General features: G+C 34.6%; 3 protein-coding genes across 6 annotated transcripts; 2 read left to right on the top strand and 1 right to left on the bottom strand.

The window, feature by feature from the left end:
- The first annotated feature begins 7,365 nt into the window (after positions 1–7,365).
- On the top strand, positions 7,366–9,913 carry LOC106765681. Of its 2 annotated transcripts, XM_014650377.2 has the most exons (4): positions 7,366–7,890; positions 8,231–8,321; positions 8,975–9,155; positions 9,238–9,913. In XM_014650377.2, exons 3-4 carry the CDS (start codon positions 9,075–9,077, stop codon positions 9,781–9,783), a joined length of 627 nt encoding a protein of 208 aa, XP_014505863.1. In that variant the 5' UTR covers positions 7,366–7,890; positions 8,231–8,321; positions 8,975–9,074; the 3' UTR covers positions 9,784–9,913. The 2 variants fall into 2 exon arrangements, with proteins under 2 accessions (XP_014505863.1, XP_014505862.1); XM_014650376.2 differs by lacking the exon at positions 8,231–8,321 and having other exon boundaries at positions 7,367–7,890.
- Positions 9,914–11,643: 1,730 nt separating this feature from the next.
- Positions 11,644–15,830, bottom strand: LOC106769351 (BTB/POZ domain-containing protein At5g67385). 3 transcript variants are annotated; one of them, XM_014654945.2, is made up of 6 exons: positions 15,446–15,830; positions 15,196–15,342; positions 14,966–15,035; positions 14,283–14,885; positions 13,225–13,767; positions 11,644–12,423 (listed from the first exon to the last, which is right to left on the bottom strand). In XM_014654945.2, the coding sequence occupies exons 2-6, from the start codon at positions 15,213–15,215 to the stop codon at positions 11,884–11,886; spliced, it is 1,776 nt and encodes a 591-aa protein (XP_014510431.1). In that variant the 5' UTR covers positions 15,216–15,342; positions 15,446–15,830; the 3' UTR covers positions 11,644–11,883. The 3 variants fall into 3 exon arrangements, with proteins under 3 accessions (XP_014510431.1, XP_014510432.1, XP_014510433.1); XM_014654946.2 differs by having other exon boundaries at positions 15,520–15,830; XM_014654947.2 differs by having other exon boundaries at positions 15,568–15,830.
- Positions 15,831–21,620: 5,790 nt separating this feature from the next.
- Positions 21,621–25,647, top strand: LOC106769491 (ribonuclease III domain-containing protein RNC1, chloroplastic). Its single transcript, XM_014655130.2, has 5 exons — positions 21,621–22,524; positions 23,751–23,952; positions 24,182–24,382; positions 24,976–25,062; positions 25,187–25,647. Exons 1-5 carry the CDS (start codon positions 21,665–21,667, stop codon positions 25,502–25,504), a joined length of 1,668 nt encoding a protein of 555 aa, XP_014510616.1. The 5' UTR covers positions 21,621–21,664; the 3' UTR covers positions 25,505–25,647.
- Positions 25,648–26,553: the final 906 nt, after the last annotated feature.

Below are 26,553 nucleotides of genomic sequence, written 5' to 3'. Positions count from 1 at the left end.
TATTTTAACTCTATTTAATTACCTTAATATAAAAATCTAAATTTCTACTATTTTTAATCGCAGTACCCCCACCTCTCAAACGTGAAATCACGTTAAATCAAGCAAAATGCAATCCTAACCCGTGAAGTCATTTTCATGTTGTGTAGTTCTTATGAAACCATTTACATAAATTTCACTTTGCAAATAATAGCAGAACTTACACTAATCAACTTTTATGTGTGTGGAAGTGCAAAAGACTCATGAGTTGTAGGTTCTTAGTTTAATGCTTCTTTAAATTCGACACAATTTTAAGCTGCATCCACCCATCTCTATTTCACTGCTCGACAGGAACTACCATGGCTTTTTAATACCAAAAACAAAAAACCCCAATGTTACTAATTATCATTGATAATAATATTAGAGGGATATATGGATATATAGAATGATAGATTGCAAACTCGCACTACTACACTGTGGCTTCTCCTCCATTCGTGTCCCGAAGAAGAAAGATCTGTAAATTGACATTCTCTCACTCCATTGACTATAATAGCAAGCTTTTTAAGCATAATTCTGGGATTTGTCTGGTTTGGGGTTTTCTTGGAAAAAAAAGAAAAGAAAAGAAAGAAAAAATGAGAGAAAGTGAAACGAAAATGGAGAGGAGAAGATGTGAAACAGAAATGGTGGAAGAGACTGAAATCCGTGAGTGAGTGATATGTAGTAAAAATAGAATTTTTAAATTAATTAAAAAATTCTAAATGAATTTGGGGAGGTAGAGGAAGCATGGTGTAGAGGTGCAGGAAGTAATACCGTTTAGCAAATTGGCAAGACGTCAATATTATGTCCTGTCTTATCTTGCCACTCATTTTTCAGTTTTTCTTTCCTCTCACGTTCCATCTCTTCCACCCAAGAGAGCTATTTTCAAAGTTTTCATTTAATTATAAAAATATCATTAAATTATAATATATAAATAGTATTATTAATCTTTATCTTAAAAAATTAATAGAACCTGTGGTACCTTCTTCTGTTTTTATATATTATTTTTTAGTAGTAAAATAATTAGAATCATGACTATATTTGACTTAGTCTAAAGATTATACTGTAATAAATAGTTATAGTGTATTTTATCTATATTATTCCATTTCATTAGTTTAGCCTTTCTAGCTATTTTGTCTCCAATACTTTGATTGCTCAGCATTTTGTATCCAAAATGCACAGTAACATGTCAAAGATCAATCTATCTTTATTCTCGGGTTTTTAAAACAACACCATTTTTATAAGAAGATAAAGTTGAAACCTAAGTTCCTACCCTAATTTCTTCGACTATCTTTAACTCGGTGTTAAAAAAAAAACAAAATAGAAAGCTTAACTAAGTTGACTGGTAGTGGTTAAAAAGTAAAAAAAGTAAAAGAATGAAGTAATGAATAATGGTGTTGGTAATAAGAAGGGACCACAACACGCACGCCCGCAGGTAGGGGACTAACCAGATCAACAGATAAAAGGGGGTAAATCAGAAAAGAATTAGAGAAAGTTGTAAGAGAAAAATAAAAAAATCTCAGCCTTTGATTTAAAAGTTAATATGTCAAAAGGTTGAAATTATGGTGGTAAGAATGAAAATCCCTCAATATCACTGTATAGGCAAAATAATTACTTAAATGATGTAATTTTATTTTTTTTCAAAATTATCAAAGTAGAAATGTTTAAAAAATTTATGGAAATAGGTTAATTTTATTAATTTGGTATGATAAGAAATGGTCTCAACCTTATATTAATTTGGTTTAATCATTTTGGAGGTATCTATTTCTGCATATTTGTATCAATTGGATGCTCGTATTTTGAAAGTTCTCAATTGGATTTCTATTTTGATAAATTGAATTAATAATGCCTTTTTGTCGTTAATTGTTGTGGACGACATTAACTTTCTTGAGAGACATGATGAGAAATCCTTTAATTACGACGTGGCACAATATGAAATTATTACATGGATATTTATTAGTCGGTAGTTGACAACAAAGGTGACGAGAGTTGGACGGAGGTGCGGTGAGATGCGACGAGGGTGTAAGGGCATGTTTCTTCTTCTTCCCTCCGTTCTGATTTGCGGGGCAAGGAGGAAACTTCATTTCCCTCTTCCTTTTCTGATTTTGATTGGGTTTTAGGACTTACTATTCATTATCTGATTTTTGAGAATTGGCACATTATTTCTAAATTTTTGGTTATTAACTTTCTTGTCCCTTTGCTCTTGCGTCTACATTGTTGTGGAGAAGGTGAAGGACTCGCGACCTGCTTGCTCCACGAAGGCGAATTGCCATGGATGTGCTTGCCTCCACGAAGGCGTATTTTAAAATTTGAAATGATATAAATATCCATGTAATAATTTCATACTGTGCCATGTTGTAATTAAAGGATACCTCAACATGCCACATTGTAAGAAAATTAACGTCGTCCAGAGCAATTAACACAATGACATTATTAACTCAATTTTACCAAAATAGAGACCCAATTGACAACTTTCAAAATACAAAGATCCAATTTATACGAATCTGCATAAATAGAAACATCCTAAATTATTAAACCATTAATTTTGACTCAGTTAGTTTTTTTTTTTTAATTTTCATTAAAGTCGGGATAATTTAGTATAGTTTGAATTGAGCTAAAATTGTGTAGAGTGACGCAATTTTAATTGTTTATACAATTCGTTTTCTATAAACTATTAAAAATAGCTAAAAATTGATTTTTATCTCATTTTTTTATAGGATGTAGATTTTGAGATAAAAAAATTTGTGGAGAAAAATTTCAAACCCTTATAACTTTTGATAGGGAGTTCAGATTGAAACACTTTATATATGAAAGTTGTTCAAAGGGATTAGAAATCCAATTTTTCAAAAAATACATAATTTACAACTACTTTTTCTTCTTTTACTTTTTTTTTTTACTGTTTTCTCTCTCTTTTTTTCTACATTTTCATCCTTTTGGTTGATAAGCTTATATTTATTAGAAAATTCTAAAAAATTTGTGATGTGTCTTTATAATAAATAAAGATTTATTAAATATTTATATTTTAGATATTTCATATTTTCAAGTACAAAATTTTTGTTTTTTTAAATTTTTTAATATATTATAATACTACATAATTGAAGTTGTGTCACTATTACATAACTTTAATTTATATACCAATACACTGAAATGGTATCACTTATGAATGACTTTAATAAAATTAAAAAAAAATTATAATTCATTCATTAAAGTCGTATCATACAAATAAAAATTCACTTTAGTGAGTCAAAGGTCGTATCAAACTTACATGACTTCTTTACAATGAAATTGTACTAAACTGACATAATTTCTTTATTTTTGTAACTTTCTTGAAATCTTCATATATCGTATAATCGTTCGGTCAACAACAAACCAGATGGTCAACCATAAATTGGACTACCAAGCGAGCCACCAATGAACCTGACCGATCACCAAGCAAATCAATCGATCATGAGTCAACACATTAACCTTATTGCTAATCAAACATGGATAAAGAAGCCAACTTACCAAACACCTCGTCATAGAGGGTTGAAGGCCTATGGCACATTACAATTCATTGGGTAAGGAGGCGATAAAGGAGCTAGTCGATGATCTCCAACACTGCCACTTTGTACGGTGTGATTAAGATTTGTGCCACAAGTTTATTCTTAAAGGACTTTGAGTCCAATACAATGGAAATTCACGCTGATTGGCCTCATCGAAAAAGCTTAGTCGATCGATCTCTGTTATTCCTACCTTAAAGTACTCAATTTTAAACCCTTTGAAGGAGACAACATATAAAGAAAACAACCACCTCTCCTTCTCAAATATAAGAGAAAACCAACCCTTCTTGGCATTCAAGCGGGTTTAGAAGTAGTGAAGGAAGTTGGGCGATGAGGCGGGTAGGAGTTATGTCAAAGGCCGAGTAGAGCACCCTGAAATCCTGCACCTAGGCCCAACTACTCTGGTGTAACTAAGTGGGTGCTACGTTCACCTCTCATAGCATGTCCATTTGGAATTTGTTGAAGGAAAACGAACAAGCAGATAATTGAATATGCGGGCATACATGTAGAAGAAGTCCATAAGACAACTCTCCCTTCCATGAAATACCTATTTGACCCCCTTGCAAACAATTAAGTTGAACATCTTATCTCTTCTATCAGCCTCGATGAGATAAGTTTGCCCAGCCTAATCCATTAATTCTTGCCCCCAGCGGAAACAAATTAATATTTGCTCACATCACGAGATGCCCAATCGTAGCCCAAAAGGACTGGAGATAATAAGCAAACCCATCCCCCTTGTTAGTAGTGTTGATGTCCAGCTCAACATCAACCTCTGTACTATTGGAGTTGTCAACTTTATTTCGTGTATCAACAATGGTAGCCATATTGCTGACCGAACCCATGTTCCACTCGGTTGATCTTAGAATGAGAGAGGAAATCGACAATGAATCCAATGAAGAGGCATCATCTACATATCCCCGCCTGCTCCTCCCTAAAGACTTTTCAGACGAAGACAAATTCACGGTCAACATTATTATCTGTGCATGTTAAATGATCAGTCTGAGCAGGTAGCATAAGAGTAAATGTGAAAATAACAGGGAAGGCCTACCTTTATTTATAATCATGTTGGCCTCCCATGTCAATCGTCAAATCAAGCTGCATCTAACGACCCAGAACACCCCGACTTTACTTTTTCTTATAAGCATGAGATTCGAAGCGTTAAGTGCTTCCCCCAATGGTAACACTTTCAAGCGCGTCCAAAGGTAGTTGGTCAGGGAACTGAATGGCCATGGAACCTTTCATGTTTCCTAAATGGTTTAAACAACTCGTTATAATTATGTGATCTTTCTTGATGGTTATCTCCCTAATAATCAAAATACCTCTCGGTCAAGTTACGTTTAAAATTACATGACGAGAGCTGAGTGACCAACTTCAAACCCCTTCACCAATCATTTAAGGCTCGAGCTTGGGAGGCTTGTGTATCGTATGACAATTTGGTCAGTCACAAACCAAATAGTTACCCATATATAGCTCAGACCACCAAGTGAGCCACTAGTGAACCCGACCAATCACCAAGTAAACCAGTCTATCATGAGTCAGCACATTAGCCTTAATGTTATTAAACTTAAAGATAAACTATGATTATTTGCGATTGGATTGTGATTAGGTCAATATTAATTAAAATTCCACCCTGAAACATATTAATAAAGGTATGAGGTAAGGAGGTAAGTGATTTGCATTTACTTAACTGTCAAACATTGAATTGAGTTTAATATCATAGTGTCTTTTACAAATATCTTTTGAGTGGTCTGGACGATCAATTAGATGCAACACTTGAACTTTGGATATAAAATAATTTGGGCTGTTAACCTCGACCCATACCCGAAACACTGTTTTAATATTTTTTTAAAAAGAAATCACCATTTTAATGTTTTGCCGCACGAAGGAAAACACAATATGGGACCCTTTCAAGTCAATAACAATAATTTTATCGAGACAGTTGCATTCTTATCAGCAAAGATGAAACTATGACATACTATTATTATTTTATGTAGAGTGGATGATGATCCAATCTAAGTTTAAAACTAATGAATTTATAAAGTATGGAGTGAAACTAACCCTATAGAAAGTTTGATTCCAGTCACCAATCCTTCATGGAGTCCCGGCATATTATAAGTAGAGTATGAGTGTAACGTTTTCAATTGTTGTCTAAAACAAACAATTTTATAATGATAACTTCTGTATTGGCTCCTGCTTTGCTGGTTGTTTCTATTGTCCCAAAGTCTTCATTCAGCTACGATCTGGTCCACAAAATAAGAAAAAAAAAATTGCAATTGGGTTGATGGAACAAATTTTGTTGTTTGGAGTTGAAACTAGGACTCAATTTACAAAGTATCTTACGAGATAGAATTCTTGGCTTAAGACTTCTACAGTGAATTATGAATGTATTATGTTATTTCAAGTCATTATTACAAATAACATAACAGAAAAATAATCCATTTTAGTGAAACTATTATTATTTAATAATAAATTTTTTTTATAAAAATTATAAATTTTCCAGTTCAATTTTCGTACTAAAATTGTAAATCTTCTCTTAATGTACAACTATCTAAGTTTTCTAGACATTTAAAAGACTTTTTGAATTATGATATAAAACATTCAAATCAATTTTTCATTTTAATAACATTTTTTTACTTTTTCCTTTTTCATTATCATAAGTTTTAGTAAATACTCACTTAAAAAGCAACTATAAACAAATAATTTTAACCCCATATAAAACTTGGATTTACATTGTGAAATTTGATGGAGATGTGTTAATGCTATCAAGAGGCTGCAACTCTTTTGGGTGTTTTATTTTTCTATTTAGTTTTGTGCTTAGTAGAGCTTTTGTGAGGTGTTTTTATTTGTTTCAAAAAGTCTTACCATCTATATTCTTCAAAGGTTTATTTGATAGCATTTAATTATATTTTAGGAAAGATATTTTAAAATTTTGGCAGATGGTGATTATATTAATAAGAATTGAGTGGATCTAAGAGGTTAGTTTAAAAAGGTTAGGCATGTGACATATAGGTTGGTTGGTGTGATTGAAAGAATGAGGGAAGCCCAGGCTTTTATCCAAACTGAAAGGACCCACCAACCCATAAGAATGCAGCTTCTACCCCCGGCAACGCGTGCTTCCATTTCCCTCCCTCTCTTTTATTAATCATTTTTCAAATATTATTTATTATCAACATTGCCAAAACAGACACAAGCTATGCCTCACAACCATGTGTGTGGTCATCTTCACAAAGACCACGGTACACATCGATCAACGTTATTACATGGATTACCGTACATCTATACCCGTAACGTATGCACATCCATTTGTAAATAAAAATCTATAAACTCACCACAACCATGCAATCACTTACATCATATTACATTATTAACAAAAACATACTACCCACATGACCAGTTAACTTGTATAATCATTGCCAAAAACCCATCAAATATTGCATCTATTTTCCCATAGTACAGGTACGAAACATCCATCATTCATCATTCACTGTTTGCTCCCCCCCAACAAAAGAATTAAGGAAGGGATAAACCCATGATTTTTTGTCCCCTTTTATTTTTTTAATCACCCAAAACTCAACACCAATGCTTGGATTTGAGATCCTCAGGGCAGTTTCTACCTCCGACAACTACCAGAGATACCCATTCATCGTACGGTCAGGATCCATCTGTCGGCGGCACACAACATGCCACCTTAACCTCCTTCTCTACCTCATAGGCACGCTTCAATTATACAATAATACATACATACATAATACTCTAATTAATCTGCATTTTCAGACAACTATTTTATGATGTAGAAATTTTAGGTGCATGTGATTCACCTCAGCAGCCTATGCTGTTCTGTTCATGATTTGTCTTGAGCAAACCAAGGCCTTGTGATCCTCAACAATTATATAGTTTTAAATTAGTGCTAATAATACATGTATTTCTTTATTTCTTCTCCTTTCTTTAATATATCTGCATTGCTGGACCTGTCTCAGGCATCTCCTCCACAAAACTTCAATCACATTGGTCAAGGCACTGGGATTTCTTTCGCATGCCTCTACCCTCATGCAATAGCGCCTCGATTTCCGTGTCTTCAAGAGAGAATCTTAAATTCCACAACACTTCTGTTACATTGTATTCTTCTATTTAATCCCCAACAGTATGTACTGACCACCCTGATGGGGAATATGAGAGCAGATTAGCAGATTAGCAGAGTCTTCATCAAATTAACTCACCCTTGTCCTGTCCCTTAACTTGCCTTCAATTTCTCGCCTTTCCTTCTGAGATCCCCTTTTGTTCTCTCGTCTTCTTCTTCAGAACAAATTTTCGGTGCCCTCGGCTCATACAATTCTAGCAGGTTAGAAGTTATAATCTTTTGCGTTGGAAATTCAGTTATTTCTTATTTGAACTTGTGTTTGATTCTAGGAAGATTCTCAAAACCAAAATCAGTTTAGTATTGTTGATATATTTACAAACTGATTTTTTAAACTGTTGCATGCCCCTCTACTTCCCTTTTTGCAAGTAAATTTTGTGTCATTGTTGCGTATTTTAGGCTATGGGACTGGATTTGCATAACTTTCATGAGAGGGTGCTACAAAGTTTTTCTATTGTTGAGAATTGAAGATGATTATATTAATGTGTTCAAAATTTATATATTGTCATTAGTGTGATAATTTAATGTCAGATTGTGATGTTAGATTGTAGAGAACAAAACAAAAAAATGTTGAATCCTGAAGAAATTGAGAGATGAGGAATATGCTTTGCGTCTTGCCGGGTCAATGTGGAGAGGTATAGTACCTTCTAAAAGATTACCCAAACAAAAGCGTAGCCTAAATCATCCACGCTTTTAAATATCCAGAGTAATAGGGATGGATGTCTGCAGATAGTTTAACAAGGGAAAAACTAATTATTACAAACAAAATTATGGTACACATTCCGTGAATGAGAGAGAAACTGAGGAAGGAAAGTTCAAGGGTTAAAAAACAAGTAAATGGGCTTCCTTATGGCCCTAACTATAATGATATTGCCTCTTCAAGCATTCTTTTTAATCTGGGCATATGAAAAGAAGAGAAAAATGTCTCCTTGGTCGTTAATTTAAATATTGCAATAATTGAACGGATAACATGAATAATGACATCATGCGTGTGTATGAATGAGGAGTTGTAATTATGGAAGGAAAATTCAACTGATAAAGGTGTCGGGAGATATTTCTTTTTTTTTTTTGCTGGGGTTCAGTCGAATGTGGTCCAAAGTTTTGAAAGGAGAGCAAGCAAGGGAACAGACAAATTATACTAAAAGGAAGTTGATGCTATCATTTTGTATTAGGTCTGAAGGCCATTGCAACCATTTCTTTTTTATGAAACATCCTGTTTTCTATATAAAAGCTTTTCATCTATCAACTACATCACTTAAACTCATCAGTGATATATAACTTAATGAAGGAATGAAGATACAAGTCTGAGTTCAAATTTCCTACGAAGAAGACTTAACTGTGTAGCACTCGTTCAAAGTTCTTTTACTCAGAGGCTAAGTAGATTACCGATGGAGAAGCTTGTTAGGTCCTGCGACAAAGAATACATGAGGATGGCCATGTTAAAACACGAAGAAACCTTCAAAGAGCAGGTACTTCTCTTTCTATTCCTTCAGGATATCTTCTTCTATCATGAATACTAGAGCCTTAAAATCCTGAGAATGTTTTTAACAGGTATATGAACTACATCGTTTGTACCGAATTCAGAAGATACTGATGCAAAATATGGAATCCAGAAGAGGTGTTGAAGTAAGCGAAGAAGAGTGGTACTTCAAGAATGCGATTAGTTTAACTCATAAAGGAGCACAAGAAAAGCCTCAAATGAAATTTGACCTTGAACGGCCAGCAGAGGAGCACATTGCAGAATCAGAAGATGGGGTGCTAGAGATCATAGATGAGACTGAGATTGAGCTAACATTAGGCCCCTCAAGTTACAACCGTAGGAAGAAAGTCGAGACACCACTAACTTCAGATTCAGGACACAGCTTGTCTTCTTCTTCTAGTGGATCAAGCCGTATAAACAAGACAAGATGTCATGGCAGTCATACCACAAGAGAAGAATCAAGTGGAAGCATAATTCGCCTTGTCCAGATGCCCGGTTCAAACCCAGGGTGCCAAAGTGGAATTAGAAACAGTTTTGATGTAGAAGAACAATTAAGACAAGAGAGATTAAAACAGTCACCTTGGCTTTTTCAAGTGTTGAATCTGAACATGACTTGAAAAGAAAAATCTGTGGTCAATGTGATATATTTTATGTTTATGTTTCATGAGTTAAGACTAACTTTTGTGGATGATGTTTGTGTTGAATGTTCAGCCGAATTATTGAATGTGGTGGGATTTGATGTGTCTATCGTAAGATCAATTTTTTCCCTGATGCCCAAACCCATTACTATTCACAAGTCACATGCCACTCATATTTCTCTGGTCCTGCACTTACTCGCGTTCCTTCCCACTAAAAGCCATGCAAACATCCTTTCATACATTAATGGAGGACAACTAGATGAATTAAATATCACTTTCTTAGAAACGCTGAGATTTTTCATTTTAATTAGATTCCCACCTCCACGTTCAATCTTTCAACAAAGAACTTCTCGATACCAATTTTCCTTAAAATCATCTCTCTGAAGCAACTGACCCCAGCAGTGTTTTACTACAATATCAGGCCGCTGTAGTTCATTCCCGATACCACTCACAATAAATCTTATTTCTGAAGGAGTCAAAACCCTTCAAACCTCAGACGACAGTGGATGGTTCTTTGCAGCTAGCATAAAAACTGTTCACAACACAACCAGTTCTCTAGAACAAAATATTCAAACGGAATCTCCAAATGAGTCAATTCCGAAATTGGCATTGTCAATGTCTCAAGGTGTATCTGCAAATGTTCTAATGTTCAAGTGAAGAATAGGAATGGAGGGTAGAAGTTAGAAATTAGATAGCAATACATCAAGCCCTATTAGGCCTATTTATGTCATCTTGGCCTTTCCTACACAAGTTTCTCACAAATCTTACAAATCTATAATTCAGTGTATTTGGGCAGCTGGAAGGTCGTGGTGGCATATCTCAAGTCTTAGTTATTGGAATTGAATTGAATATAGGAGGGGCACAGAACAAAAACAATTCAAGTTTTGGGTAAGAGTAGAAAGCAAAAAGGATTCTTTTGACAATGTTGTTGTTTACTTCCCTGAACGCATTAAGTAGGCAAACGATGCTTTCTCTCTCTCCCCATTGTGATTCATTTTCCACTTATCCATCACACACCGCACACAACTTGGAAGCCAACAAGAAGTTGGAGATCTAAATCCTGTCTGCCATGGGATGGACATCAGATTCTCCAGCTAATATTTAAACATCCATTGACATACTTACGTTAGGTCTGTCCCGAAATATGTATAACTTATAGCTATGTTTGGTGCCTTTAGAATATGCATGAATCCAATCCAAACCATGATCTCCTTTCTTTACATGATTAGGCTCAAACATCAGCACGGACATTGCTTGGCTGTCACTTGAACCGTATTACCAAGCTTTTATCCCAAGGTCTCAATAATTCAAAGACAGACAGACCCCACTAACTGCTGTTATCAGATGCTGTGTTCTTCCAGGGATCTTAAGGTCGTTGGAAAGATGTAGTGTCTATGTCGCTGTACTGTTCCAAGTTGACCCGCCTAATATCATTTTTCTTTATACCATTAACTCGTTTAGAAATTTTATAAAATTGTACTTCCCTCATCTTTACACCACTAAACCCTTTGCTGAAATTGTCCCCAAAACACGGATAATTTTCGTTCCTCCCTTTCTAGTTGACCACAGACACAGAACTATTAACATTGGAATCTTCAGCAAGAAGCTATGCACTTTTAAATGGAACAGAACAAAATTTACAACTTCATTTGGCATTTGCGAATGAATAAAAGTTTTTTTTTTTTTTTTCTGGGTATTCAACATAACGCATAACTCTACAGGAGTTGATTCATACATAACTGCAAAAAGTAGCGATGATGGTATGTAAGATTCTATACAGATTTATGTTATATGCACATGTTGATTAGAACAAAAATTATCTTTTCCGATGATACCAGATGATAAATTATTGATTTTATTATTCTTCTGGAATCATAGAGCATTCATGTAGTCACTGGGCTGCAACGCAAGCAATCAATAAGAAACTCGGTATTACTTTTCACCACCCTTTACAAATTACACATTAAAGTTCTTGGACGTAAGGATCATGAAAATTTAATCTTCACGAGTATAACAGTGAAGTAAAACTAGCCCTGTATACATTAAGCCTCTGAGAACAAAGAACTTGTACCCAGCATACTAGGATATAGAATGGCGTCGATTTTTGTCAGGTTTTACGCGACCTTTGAGAGGGTTGGAGGTTGCACCGCCACGTGAAAAAGGAGAAAGACGTCCAAGTTTTTTAGACACTGAGTTGATGAACGATTTTCGAGGGAGAGGAGGCTTATCAGCGGAGGGTGAACCGTATATTACAGGACTGCTTGATGCTGATCTAAGGGAAGATATTTCGATCTCTTTTAGTTTCATTCTCAACTTCACTATCTCTAGTTTCAGCTCTTCGTTTTCTCTTCGTAAGTTGGAGAATTCGTTTGACATTGGATTAAGCTCGTTGGGGGATAGATTCGCCTTGTCACGAAAATTATTAGGAGAATCCCAACCAACAGTACCATCCATGGAATCGCGAAGACGTTGTTGTTCATAGTAGAGAATTTGAACCACGGTTTGAACGGGAAGCCTGTCGTTTTGAGCTGCGTGAGCACAGGCATCTCGTGATAACTTCTGGCAATCCATCACGCTGCAGACTTTCTTTTTCTCAGTGTCGCTTAGAATTGGATGAGCCTGAGATTTGCAAATTTTTACTTTACCACCAGCAATCTATGATGCTTTATAAAATTGATAACATTAGATTATTGTTGTAAGTTTAATATATGTGGTGACATCAGAATCTAAAGCCAATTCAAATGTCGTAAAACCTCAGTCTATATGCCTTCTAGAAGAGGAATCTGATTTTGGCTTTGAAAAATAGTAAAAGTACAAAATGTGATCTCGAGTGCGTGTTCTACCAAAAGGGAATGAAGTAATCTGTCTCAGATTTCGATCTCCTTCCATGTCTCTCCAATTAAAGTATCATCATTATGCAAATAAAGTTTTATTAAGACCCGAAAGAGAGACAGGTAATCTGAGTACACCACAAAAGATGGATTTGACTCCTTAAAATGAGTAAGGATAAAACATGTGTTTGGAAATACACTTTCTAAGTTAGGTTGCAAGAATTCACCTCAAATAACTGAAAGACATAAAAGCGACCGTAGAGAGCTTTTATCATGACACAAAAATGATAACCTTAAAGCTACAAAGAGATATGGTGGCAAAACGAAACATCCCCATGGTTTCACTGTGCATCCAAACATACTATAGGTCACTGACTCATGACCAAACATACTCACTTAATGATTAATATTTCAACACATGCATGACCTATTTTGTGTGTATAGTTAAGTAATCCAATTTATATAAGTTATACCAATAGGAGGAAAGAAGTTTCTATTAGCAGTGATGACTAATTTAATATGTAGTACCAAGTTTCAGCCAAAAAGTTACCCCAAAAGAAGATACAGCCACATGGGTTTGGAAGCGTACCTTAAGATATATGTCTATGGCCCTATACATCCCATCATCTGTAGATCTTGATTGTTGAGGAATTAGTTCAGCAAGAGTGATGAATTTTGAAACAACTAAATTTCTGTCGGTGGCTACTTCAGCCAGGTAGTTCTCCATTAGCTTTCCAATCCCATAAATATCACTTTGGGAAGGAGAAAAATATTCATCATCTGCATTATAGGCTGAATGTTTTTCATCTTCAGATTGTAGGTAATTCATCATGATTCGCTGCACTGTATCTACATCAAACAATGTGTCCCCAGCGAAGGAATAAGAAGGAATGAGAAGATCATCTAAAACAGCCTGTCCTAGCTGCAGGGCCATCCTCTTTTCCAAATCAAGCCTGCAAGCAACCGTAGTCTCCAGATATATGGCAGCCCGAAGCAACATAGAAAGAAAGCTCACTGACATTGCATTCTTCTCCCTTGGCAGAAGGCTCACTAATGTTTCTAAAACAACCCTCTTCTCGTGTTCCTCTTGTGCCTCAATTTCTATCTTCTTCCTACCCTTTCCAAATATCTCCTGCTCCACAACAAGAAATTTTCATGAATCATTCTGCATTTTGATTACTTGTGATGATTAATCGCTGTTATTTGTTATAATCAATCATAAAACTACGTTTTACCTTTATGTATATCGTTTTAGGCTATGAAACTTGTAATCTTAAACCATCATATCCGATTCTTGAGTTCTTATAATAATTATCATAAAAGTCACATCAACACTAATTTCTGATTGTTTGCCACTGTAAAATTTTGTATACTGAGAATGCGTGAATGCTGAACTCAGTGTACTGTCAATAATATTAATCAATCAGAAATTATTTTAAACATAACTTCGAAAATGATTGTTATAAAATTTAATAAACTTGTTATTAGTGATAATAAGTGACTGAATGAAAAATGATTTTGTATTTGAAACAATTATTTCTTAACAGTTATCACAAAAATGAATCTTTTCTTGGCACTGAGTCAATACATAAAACCATGTTTATTTGGATGTTTTCCATATTTTTGGGTAAAGGGTCATAGTCTTACCAAACCTCGTAGAGATTTCTGTGCATACAGCATAATGATGGGACCAAGAGCAAACTGTTTAAACCCTCTTGCCAACATTGCAATTACCACTCTTTGAAAAATGTCAATTCTGAGAACTGTGAAATCTTCAGCCCACCATTGAACTACTGGCCTCTGGTGAGATGCCATGCCATCACTGCTAATGTCACTTCTCATAGATGAACACAATTGAGTTTCCTTTGAGGCTATGAACGCAATGGCATCTATGCATCGACTCACCACTTTCGCTTTTTCCGCAATTGGAAGGAGCCTTTCTGACACGTGTAAGATAGACACAGCCCCAGAAATAGTCTTCAGTGCCACTTCATTCAAGTAAGAATCAGCCCTTCCCACCAAATTTCCAACTGAATAATCCTCTGTCATCTCAAGAAACTCTGCCACGCATCGAAGGTCTGCAATGTTTTCAACACTAATCTCGAAGTTTATCCCGTAGCAAAATTTTGTTGCCAGTTCAAATGCTTCTGCTCCACCAGGGACATCATACAGTTCAATGAATGAAACATCATCGCCACTGGATGCCGAGACCAGTTTCTCTATGTAACCACTCTTGGAAACTAATGGAAACTGCAAATTATATTTCAATCCATCAACTCAAGCTTAAATATTGTCTTTTGCAAAGGGTTATGTTTGAATTGGTTCAGTACCTTATGTAAGGAAAACGAAACTTCGCCAACTTTTACGGTGACATCACTTGGAATCTCATGAGAAAAAGCCCTGCAATCAAATAGCTCAAGTCGGAGAGTTTCCAATAATTTTCTTTATATCTAAGTAAATGTTAAGGGTAGCAATCAGCAAATGTATGTTACTTAAAGGAAAGAGGAAACATTTGTTAAAAGAGCCACCAAAGAAGGAATTTAGAAGATGAGAAACATACCATCCACTTGCTCTGTTCATGGTGCTAGAATAAGCTCCTGAGAAACAAAATCAGCAACAGCTAGCTAGCTGCAGTAGGTTTCTCTTGTCACCATCGACCAATGTCAGAGGCAGAAATGTCGGCCGCTATAGTTTCTTTACCTCATGACTGACGATGAAGCAGAAAGAAAGGTAGGAAAAACATTAAGACGGGTAAAAGCTCTTAAATTATATATAGTATATAAGTTGAGGGAAAAAGGGTGAAATAATACTGAAATGAGAAGCTTCACAGCGAACAGAAGAAGAACAAGTGGTGGGCAATAATAAGGGGAAAGAAATAATTAACTTTTTTGAAATCCCAAAGCAGGGTCTTGTTGCATGCAAGAAAATGGACCTTTTTGAGAGTACAGGGAGGAGAAAGAGCTGTACTTTGGAAGTAATGAGTAAGAAGAGAAGCAAAATATTAGAATGGAGATTGTGATTGTGTTTGTGTTTGTGTTTGTGATGTGTGGTGTGTGTTGTGTGGTGTGTGCTTTTAAGTGAGTAAGAGTGTGAAGGATGAGATAGTTGGATTTTGGTTGGCGTGTAGTCAGCACTTTCCCCACATGGAAAGTCCCAAGCCAAAAAGCCTTTCCTATCAGACCAAACTCAATCCTTCAACTCCAACAATTTTTCGAATACATTAGTCTTCATCTTCCATTCAGGATGACATTGTACATACATACAGGCAAAAGAAAAGGGGTTCTCAACATAATAAACATACATGTTCATACAAAGTTCTCGTAATGGCCAAAGGACAAAATGGTTGGAGTTGAACCACCAACATGGATAAATCTCACATCCTTCGCCAATGTCCTTTTTTATCTGAGGTTGCTCAAAACCATTCAATTATTTTCATAAATAAATCTGGCTATATTTGTTTGTTTAAATACTGCAAACATATCAAGTTAATTACCTTTATCAATAATTTTCATAAATAGATCTATAATTTTATTATTAGTATGTTTATCAATAACTAGTAAAACTGGTCCACTTTAGTACAATTTCTTCTCTTAATTAATGCTTCTTATTTATAAAACTCAAAGATATGATCTAACTGTATGAAAGAATATATCATAAATCTCTTGGATGAGGTCAGTTTTGGATATATAGTGAAAAAATATCCAAGCATTGTGATCAGTGCTGTTATAGTGTTGTTGCAGAGGCAGTGATAAGATATGGTGAGCAAGAATTGGTGGTCTGAAAAATGGTGATATAAAGAACAGGCAGCACACGTAGCCATCAAAGGCAGATTCATGATCTTGCTCCCTCATCATGCATAATAGGTCAATAACGGTCCCTTTTAGAATGCAGACTCATCACGGGACAGAAAGATCATTCATAAAAATCCATGTCAGAACCGAATGAGTTTTTCTATGGACCTTTTCCTTGGATTATTGCACAATAATAATAATGCATCACATAAATCATACAAATTAAAACATGCCCTACAACACCTTCGTTAACCACTAACCAACAAACCAAAATGAAAAGTGCATCTCCTAAAGTTGTTAGCCATGCTTGTCGGTTTTGCTTGCATGGGGGTGTGTCTCTCTGAGATCCAAATTAATTTGTAGGTCTCAGTCATCTACACTGCTATCAGACAAATCAATAACCATGCATATATATACTATTACACCATCATCAAATCAAATTACTGCAAAAATGTTCATACCAAACTATTAATTACTTCAGTTTGTTGCCTCTACTTTTCTGCAGGAAACACTCTTCTTTCTTACTAGCTAGTAAATAAACAATAAAACCAATGGCTTAACAGGTTGAAAGATATTATTAAAAACAATTTATTAAGATTTTACTCTTCTTTACGAGCTTTTAGTAAAGGAAAAATTTAATATTATGTTGGATATTGTTTTCTTTTTCTTCCACATGAGAAGTGGAAGTTGATATGCATTATAACACAATGGGAAATGACGTCTACGAGAGTAAGAGATTTCTTGTTTATATTGCACTCCTAGATGAGTAGAATATAAGAAGAGTTCTTTTGTCTCTCGTCATAGTAACTAGCACTATAGCTCTTTTGAACTTTGTGAATTTTGTAAAAGTCAAACAGTGAATAAAAATAATTCTGAAGCGCGAAAAAAAAAAAGGTTAGAAGTAAATTAAATATAACTAATTCATGATAATACATTATGAATGTTTTAATAATTTAAAATAAACAATGATATTGAAATGGGAAGAATTAATGAGAGGTATGTATCAGATTATTTTAAAATATAGCATAAATTCAATCTAGATTTAATAAAATATATTGAATCTATAATTTATATTATTTTTAATTTATAATTAGATTTTTATATTTAATCTAATTTAAATTAAATTTATTTTGTCAATTACATTAAATATAATTAGATTGATTTAATATATTTGACTATTAGATATATTAGACATGGGTTAAGTCGATTTGGTTCAACACAAAGTTAAGTTAGGGATAAAGAATATGTTTTCCGCAATCTAAGAAACAAGATGGTTGTTGAAACTAAGAAGAAAGGGGTATCCAACTTGATGGCTCATATGGTGGACATATCAACCTCAAAGTGCTGCTAAGAAGATCCAACCTCCTAAGAAGTGTGGTATAGGAAAGGACATAAAGAAGTTGAGGGTTGAGTTCGACACCTGGGTTGGCAGTTCTAGAGATAAGGTCAACGACCTTGGTGGGTTGGAGGGTGCTCAACTCAATATACGTAAAGGTTTTCAAGTAACCTGAGTATGAGATGAAGTTATGAAAGAGAGTGAGTTTGGCACCCTTATTCTTGCTTTTTTGGAACTTCACAACCATACACTTGTGTTCCAAACTCACTCTCTTCCACAACTTCATCTCATGTTCAAAGATGATGAATTGTTGTTGTTATTTTTTTTTAATTGGCTGGATACATTAAGGTCAAAGCTTGTATTGACTTGTCCATTATGGGCCTATGTAATGAAAATTGTCTTCTTTCAGTAGTTGTCTCTTTCTGTTGCCTTTTATAACTTATAATTTCTTCTAGATTTTGTGAATGTTAAGGCCAACATTTATGGGGCTGAGTACAATTGTGTTCCAATATAATTATAACCACAACAAATCATGAAAATAATCTTAAGTATCATAGAATTGACGTTGTGAAGTTCTTGTTAGAAACAATCTCAGTTATTTTGCTCCTCTAAAGCTGACAAGGAAGTCGACAAGGAACTAAGAAATGAGTTCAACCAGAAACACACTTGGTGGCCGACAAGAAACTAATATATGACTTCAACCAGGACAAACATGATAGTCATCAGGGAACTATTAGATGAGTTCAGCTAGGACCGACATGGTAGTCATAGGAAACTAATAAATGAGTTCAACTAAGATCGACATGGTAACCGGCCGGGAACTAATAGATGACTAAAAAGTTCTCCAAGCTAAGAAGGTCTGAAATACATATGTACATAGGTGAAACCTTTGATTTTATTGATCAAGTGATTAAAACCTTATCTGTCAAAAACCCTTCTTAAGGAAAAAAGATCGAGTAGTGAAATTGTACATTATAGGTTACAAGTGTTCAATTATTACAAGCATTTAACTGAAATAAAATTTCAAATGTGTTACATTCCAAGTGTAAGATATAGGTTGTCCTGACAAACATTCTAGCCTATAAGAGCCCTTACCAACATCTTCAGCTACTGGGAAAGGTCCTTTCCAGTTGGCAAAGAATTTGTCATAACTTTTCATGGCATTACTAGTCATGCGCTATACTAGATCACCCTTCTTAAAGGCTCTTAGCTGTAACTTATAATTGGATTTTCTAGTTACTCTTTTCTTGGTTAACATTTCACAGGCTTAAGCTCTCTCTCACTTTTCAACCAGTAAGTCTAGATTTGTGTTGAGACAATTTTCATTGCGCTCCTCATCAAATCGTTCTTGTTAAGGAGATGGTTCTCCAATTTCCATTGGGATTATGGCATCAGTATTGTGTACTAGCTTAAAAGGTGTTTCTTTAATTGAAGATTGAGAAATGTATGCCCACAAAACTTCTACTAAATCTTCTAGTCATTTGCTTTGGTTGAGTATACTTTATTTTTTAAACTTTATTAGTATAACTTTATTTACAGTCTCGGCTTGTCTATTTGATTGGGGATGCTCTATCAAGCTTGCAATGTGTTTGATGTTGAATTGATGTGAACTCAACTAAATCTTTATCTATAATTGTCTTCCATTATCATTGATAATGGTATGCAACACTATGTACTAGCACACTATGTTTTTCCACACAAACTTTTGTACTTGTTGAAAATACTCTGTAAAGACTTGAACTTCAAACACTTTATGATGGGATGTTTAGGCACTCGTCCTCTCTAAGGTACTCGTATTCTCCAAGCCGTATAGAGGTTGTGCTTGCAAAAGACACTCCAACGCTCAAGTTAGTCAAATGTGTATGATGACAATAAATGCAATAATTAATAAACGTAATCAATGTATGTACCTCGTGTACTATGTTATTTATACTATGTTTATGGATATTTTATCTGGATCCATGAGGCTAATTACCTTGATTAACCTTTAGTTAATAAATTTGCTAATCATACCTTAATCATGATTTTAGATTAGCCAACTTAATCATTACTTTTCATATGCCGGTTTTGGTTGGCCAATATGTAATTGACCAAAACGTCATAATATTACTCATACCATGAGGATCGGGGATGTCTAGACATAGGTGACCGAGATGTTCTCCAATACATATGATACATGCAATATAAATTAAAGGATAAATCCACAAGTAACAACTTATCGTAACATATTTAATTGTTTATTAGATCTTTTATAATAACTTTTCAAATAAATAAATTAAGCAAAATTGATATATTAGCATAATAAAAAAAAGTTTTGAATATGACCACAACTTATTTATACATTTAATATGGATTATTAATGTGAGTGTTCAATATTTGAAATTGGATAATAATATATTTTTTTAAAATATGATTATCTTAATATAATTGTTCATTAAATCTTTTATAATAATTTTTTAAATAAATAATTTGGTCAAAGTTGAGATATTAATGTAATAAAGAAAAAAAAGTTGAGTATGCCACAACTTATTTATGCATTTAATGTGGATTATTCATGTGAGTGTTGAGCATTTGAAATCGGATAATAATATATATATTTTTTTAAAATGTGATTAATTAATATTTTTGTAATTTCATATTTTTCATACTTATATATGTTGAGTGTACTAAATAATTTTTTTTTTGTATTCGAAATTATAAGTTATTATGACTTTTTTAGGATTTGTTGGATTAAAATGTATGTTCTTAGTCTTTTAATTATAATTTAAACGAAATGAATTCGTTTGATTTAGCTGAAATTTTATAAATGAATTAGGTTAGATGAATGGTAACAATGCTTGTTTTTTTTTTTTTTTTTTTAAATTGTTATTTACAAGGGAAGCTCCTAAAACAAGATCATAACTAAGAAAAAATAATTGCAATTTAACTCACATTGATTATTGGCTAAAGTAGAATAATAGTTAACATATCATTTTACAAGAAGTGGGATTGAACTAAGATAGTACCTATATCTAATATGTTATGTCTAAAAATTATTGTTTCATTATTTTTTGGATATCAGGGAAATTACTCGTGGATTATTTTATATATGTGAATATGCATGATTATTCGTAGATATTTTTATAATTTATATTTTTAATTTTAAAATAAATATTTAAAATATAAACATAAATAAAAATAATTTTAAAGTATAATTTAAATAAAATTACACATTAAAATATTAATACTAATAAATTTAGTCTTTTAGATTTTTTAAGTAATTTTTTCTTTTATTTTCATTTTGAATTTTCTTTTAATAATTGTGATTGTGACAAGTTTCTATTTATGCTCTTTATCACTTTGTATTATTTATTATAGATATATTTGTATTATTTCTTTGTATTCATATCTTATATTGAAAACTAAAAAAAAGAAATTGAAGCTGAAAATACATTTGTTTGAAAATTATAAAATATTTTGTCTAAAAATGTTCTAGAAAAACAGACCAAATGAAAAAAAAAGTTTTTATTTTCTTTTACTTGTGAATGATCAATTGAATTATTTTTATTAAATTCATAACTCCCAATAAACAAATCACTGTTTTCATTAATAATTTCAAATTTTCATTTATAACAGTTAATTAGAGATAAAAAGAAAAGGATAAAACGGATTCTTAATTCTTAACAAATTAAAAATAAAGGTTTATTTTTTAAAAATAAAGACAAGAAATAAGATTAATATTCCTTATATATAGGAAAACAAATATTTTTAAATGAGATGATAATGAAAAAAATATAATAAATAAAAAAATTATTTATACAGTGACACGTTGTCTCTAATCCAACCATTAGTTACATCCTGGAATCTCAAAACCCTCCATCAACACGAACCCAAAACCCTTAATCAATCTAACAATACAATCCATGTTATCGGATCCACACCTTCATTCTAATGTTTACACCTCACCTTCACCCACCACTGAATCGCATCTCATCACATCAATGGAGCTTTCTTCTTCCTTCACGCTCTCCCGCACCTTCTCCTTCTCCTCCTCACTCACTCCCATTGCACTCCAAATCCAAATCTTCCCCAAAACCTCACCCCCTCAACTTCTTCCGCTCCGCATTTCGGCGGTGGCCATAGACCCGCCGCAGGAGCTTCCCAAGAACAGTCCCCAGCGCCTCCTCCAAGAGCTAGCGGAGCGCAAGCGACCCTACCGCCGAACCCCACGCACGCCCCCGCGGAATCTCATCCTCACGCCCCCACTAGACAACAAAAGATTGGCCAACAGGTTGCTCAACAGCCCTCAACTCTCCCTTAAATCCTTCCCCTTGTTGAGCTCGTGCCTACCCTTTACTCAGCTCAACCACGGGGACATGGCGTGGATCGAGCAGCATCTGCTAGAAGTGAAGCAGGCCCTAGGGTACCCGCTGGAGCCCTCCCACACGCTCGGCGACGATAACAACCCCGCCAGAGAGCTTGACACGCTTTTGTACCTGGCGTTTCAGCACGAGTCGAGTCAGAGGAGCAAGGTGCGGCACGTGCGGTACGGCCACTCCAGACTTTTCTTTCTGGGGCAGTACGTGCTGGAGCTGGCCTTCGCCGAGTTTTTCTTGCAGAGGTATCCGAGGGAATCGCCTGCCTCCATCAGGGAGCGTGTTTTTGGGCTGATCGGGAAGAGGAACATGCCCAAGTGGATTAAAGCGTCGAGCTTGCACAATTTGGTGTTCCCATATGATGATATGGATAAGTTGGTCCGGAAGGAAAGGGAGGCAACGGTAAAGTAAGAACCTCTTTTGTGTCTTGTTTGTTACTCTTCTGTACAATCAACGTGCTCCCCTTTTTCTGATGATTGTGACGATGCTAGCTGTTTTTGTTTACTGTCGTTTATCTAGCTTTTATTTGAACTTGCTTCATGCTTTTACATTAGAATGAACATCAATTATAATTTTTGTCAAGTATATCACTCGCTCCCCTAAATAAATAAAGTGATGAATTATATAGATAGTTTTTAAAGTATTGAATATCCATCCGTTTGGTTCTTATGTTGATATATTTCACTAATGTTTTAAGGACTAATTTGAAGAATTTTTCATTACTTGAGGACTACATAACATAATTTCTAATACTTGAGTGATTATTTATATAATCCAATTTTAGGATCTGTTTAGGAGGGTGCCACTTTAAGGATGCAATTGATGGTCGTCCATGATAGGAATTGTAGTTGTAGCTTCTTTACAATACGATATGCTCGTTTTCAAGGAATATATATTTTAGAAAACGTAAGCACGGCTTCGTTACAGGGGAGGTCCTCTGTCATGTGTTACTGTTAGGGAATGTTTTAGAATGCAGTCACGGTTTTCTCACAATCCATGAATATGAATGCGGCTGATGCACCAGCCCCGAAAAATTTTTAAGTCCTTGTCGTAGGGGTTAAACTGATATGTGCAGAGACTAAAAGGGTCTAAAACTGGTATGTGTAAGGACTTAAAGATAATATTTCAACTATAGGGGCTATAGGGGAATTTTTTTTTTTTTAAGTATAGTGATCAAATGAGTAATGAAACCTGATTCTTCAAAACAAAAGGGATTTGGATTTGAAAATTTCGTTGGTATTATTTTTTCTTCTAACTGAAAACCTGCCTGCAAAATTTGGACATACATGTTTGCATGTTTGGCCTGCTCTCTAGCTCGGCATTGTGTTTCTCCATGTGCCTAATCTTCCATAATATGGGCTGAGTTTGTGGGAACAATGACCTTTGCTTTTGATGCTAGCTTCCTTTTCGAGACAAAGCTGTTCATTCATAAATTGTAATAATTAAATATGAGTTGCATACTGTTAAAGGGAAATCTATGAAAGAGAAGAAAAATTTGCTCATTAGTAATTCATGAGGATATTCTTTTGTTATTTTAATCCGTTAAACTGTAGAACGACCTTAATCAATGAAACATATGTCTGGCAATAGTCTGTTTCTTCATGTATGGTGTTATTTACTACTATCATGGCAGGTCTGTATTTTGGGCTTTGTTTGGAGCAATCTATCTCTGTTTTGGTATGCCAGAAGTATATCGTGTTCTCTTTGAAGTCTTTGGAATGGATCCAGATGCTGAGGAATGCCAGCCCAAATTGCGTAGGCAACTTGAAGATATAGATCATGTATCTGCCGAGTTTGAAGGCAAGATAAGCTGGCAGGATATGGTTGCGTACAAGGCATGTTCTACAATCTTCTGGCACAGTATTATTTATTTTAAAAGAGCTACCATAAAAGCAACTAAATATTTTGAACTATGTTTGCCAGACCTAATCTTGCTTCATAATAAATTCAAAATTGTTTCTCTGCTCTTTTGTCAGTTGTGCATGCAAAACCCTGATGTTCAATGTAATTGGCACTATGTTATTATTTGGAGAACAGCAATGATGTTTACTGCTCTGCATTCAGCCTCCTGCAGATGCCTTGTTTGCACATCCACGGCTCTTCAGAGCTTGTGTTCCTCCAGGCATGCATCGGTTTAGAGGAAACATATGGGATTATGATTGCAAACCTCAAATTATGCGAGTCCTTGGATATCCACTAAAAATGACCGATAGAATTCCAGAAATTACTAAAGCCAGAAACATAGAGCTTGATCTTGGTTTGCAGGTATCTCTATTATTGCTTCTCATTCTGATTTTAATTTTTCCAGATCTGACTATTACATAAACTTTGACTTGACTTCCGAGGGTTGGGGATATCTTTTCATGCACCTCTGAATAAATAAATAACCATTCATGCTTCCACTGTCCCATCCTTGGGTTCAATATTCATATTACAAAGGCTATGAGGTTGTTTAATGACAATTAAAGTTGTCTGGAGTGGTGGGACTGTTATTTAACCTGTTGTGGTACTTGCCAGTGATTCTGTGGTAATTCAGAAGTAAATAGAAAAAGAATTACCAGTACTGAAGTATTGGTACATCATAATTAATTGATAATGAATTATTGCTGCGTGAATAATTTCCATCGTTTGTTATCTGCTTTATTTATTTTTTAATTTGTCCACTGTGTTTGGTTCGTCTACGCAGAGTTCGCCTCATTAAAATGAAGATCATATCAAAACCATCTAAATATTGAGCATTAATTAAAATTAAGTTTAGTTAAGAAATATTCAATGGATTTTACCAAGAATCTTCCTAGATCAGCTTGAAGGTTCCCCAATTCCCCGTTAATGCTGTTGAATTTCTTGTTGAATCACAGCTATGTTTTTTGCACCCATCGAAGTACAAATTTGATCATCCTCGATTTTGCTACGAGAGATTAGAATACCTTGGCCAAAAGATTCAGGTACTAATCTTTCTGTTCACGGTATTAATATTTGATCGAAATGAAACTCTTTATATCATACTTAAATTTTCTCGTGTCTTTGCGTTGCATACAGTATAATTTGTCTTTTTGAGAATTTTGACAGGATTTGGTAATGGCTGAAAGATTGTTGATGAAGCATTTAGATGCTCCAGGGTCATGGTTACAAAATAAGCACCGGAGGTTTCTTATGAACAAGTTTTGTGGAAGATATTTGAGGTATAAAAATCTCCACCACTTTATTATATATTCCGAAGAGGTTCAAGACGCATATCAGCGCAGCTATAGACTGAAATACCCAGTCAATACGGCTGTTCAACAGGCCCTTCACGGGCTTTCATACGCTGTTTATGGTAAACGTGATGTGAGGCGTCTGATGTTTGAAGTTTTTGACTTCGAGCAAATCCAGCCTGAGCCAATGTAAATATGAAGAGACAGTACAATAGTAACAAGGATAGAAGCATTACACATGATCATTCGGTCCCATGCTTTAATTGATTTGCAAGTTCTTTTGAAGTTGCCCTTGTATATATATATATATATTCATTGTATACTATTAATTTTGAAGACTGCGCACTAAATTCTTAAAATTGCATGGAGATGCGGATGCGTTATGCGGATGTGTCTGGCTATATAGACAAAGGTTTTGGTAGTCAGGTAGGTGATTTTAGGATGAATATTACCTCATACTTGTCCATTGTAACAAAATTATGTGGCAGAAGTTGATTCTAACTAATCATTATGAACCTCCCCTACCTCCTAAAAAAACCTTACAAAGATGTAGATATAGAATAATTCTGTCAGTCTTTACACTCTTTGCATTGTGATCGTCATGCTACAATTTCATCTCATGGTTTGAGAAACAGTGGCCTTTTTCAAAATTTCTTGCTTGGACAAAACTCTGCAAGATGCTTTGGTTGGTCGAATGAAAAGGTCGCCCGTTTTTCCGATGATAAATTCTGGTGTACTTTCTGTTGACTTATGCATGTATGAATCCATTTACTACAGCATTTGCATAAGTTGACTAGTGCTTTCCAAATTTTCTGATTGTTGTCACTTCTGTAATATGATAATCGTATTGTGACAACCCAAGCATGCGCCGAAAGAATGCCGTGGTGCGTGGAAGCACCTGCTGCAGCCAGGCTGGAACACATTGAATTCCATTCATTGAGTAGCAAATGCTTATCGAGTCCAAAAGTATCTAGACATTTCTTCTCGCATATTTTCTTAGTCAAGTTTAGAGGAAGGCTTAAAATCCTAAATTGGCTGCCGGAATGATGTATACTTATGGGGCTGGGTGAAGGTTCAAACATGTAAAGTTCTTGTTTTAGGCCTTTTTATGGTTTTAAAATTTAATTTTAGTATCATACAATATGGACTGTCCGATCAGCAGGCAGATAGGATGGTGAAGCAATCCAACAGTCAAAACTCAAACCATCTAATCCAGAAAGTGTACCACATAGATTGACTGGT

This window comes from Vigna radiata, chromosome 7 (assembly GCF_000741045.1).
Source record: "Vigna radiata var. radiata cultivar VC1973A chromosome 7, Vradiata_ver6, whole genome shotgun sequence".
NCBI lineage: Eukaryota > Viridiplantae > Streptophyta > Magnoliopsida > Fabales > Fabaceae > Vigna > Vigna radiata.
This window is presented reverse-complemented; position numbering and strand designations above follow the sequence as displayed.

Coding starts and splice junctions, on each gene's coding strand:
- LOC106765681 (XM_014650377.2), top strand. CDS start 9,075: ATGGAGAAGCTTGTTAGGTCCTGCGACAAAGAATACATGAGGATGGCC. Junction 9,156..9,237: donor AAGAAACCTTCAAAGAGCAG/GTACTTCTCTTT, acceptor TGTTTTTAACAG/GTATATGAACTACATCGTTT.
- LOC106769351 (XM_014654945.2), bottom strand. CDS start 15,215: ATGAACAGAGCAAGTGGATG. Junction 14,886..14,965: donor TTTCGTTTTCCTTACATAAG/GTACTGAACCAA, acceptor TATAATTTGCAG/TTTCCATTAGTTTCCAAGAG. Junction 13,768..14,282: donor AGAAATCTCTACGAGGTTTG/GTAAGACTATGA, acceptor GTTGTGGAGCAG/GAGATATTTGGAAAGGGTAG.
- LOC106769491 (XM_014655130.2), top strand. CDS start 21,665: ATGTTATCGGATCCACACCTTCATTCTAATGTTTACACCTCACCTTCA. Junction 23,953..24,181: donor AGGATATGGTTGCGTACAAG/GCATGTTCTACA, acceptor CTCTGCATTCAG/CCTCCTGCAGATGCCTTGTT. Junction 25,063..25,186: donor ACCTTGGCCAAAAGATTCAG/GTACTAATCTTT, acceptor GAATTTTGACAG/GATTTGGTAATGGCTGAAAG.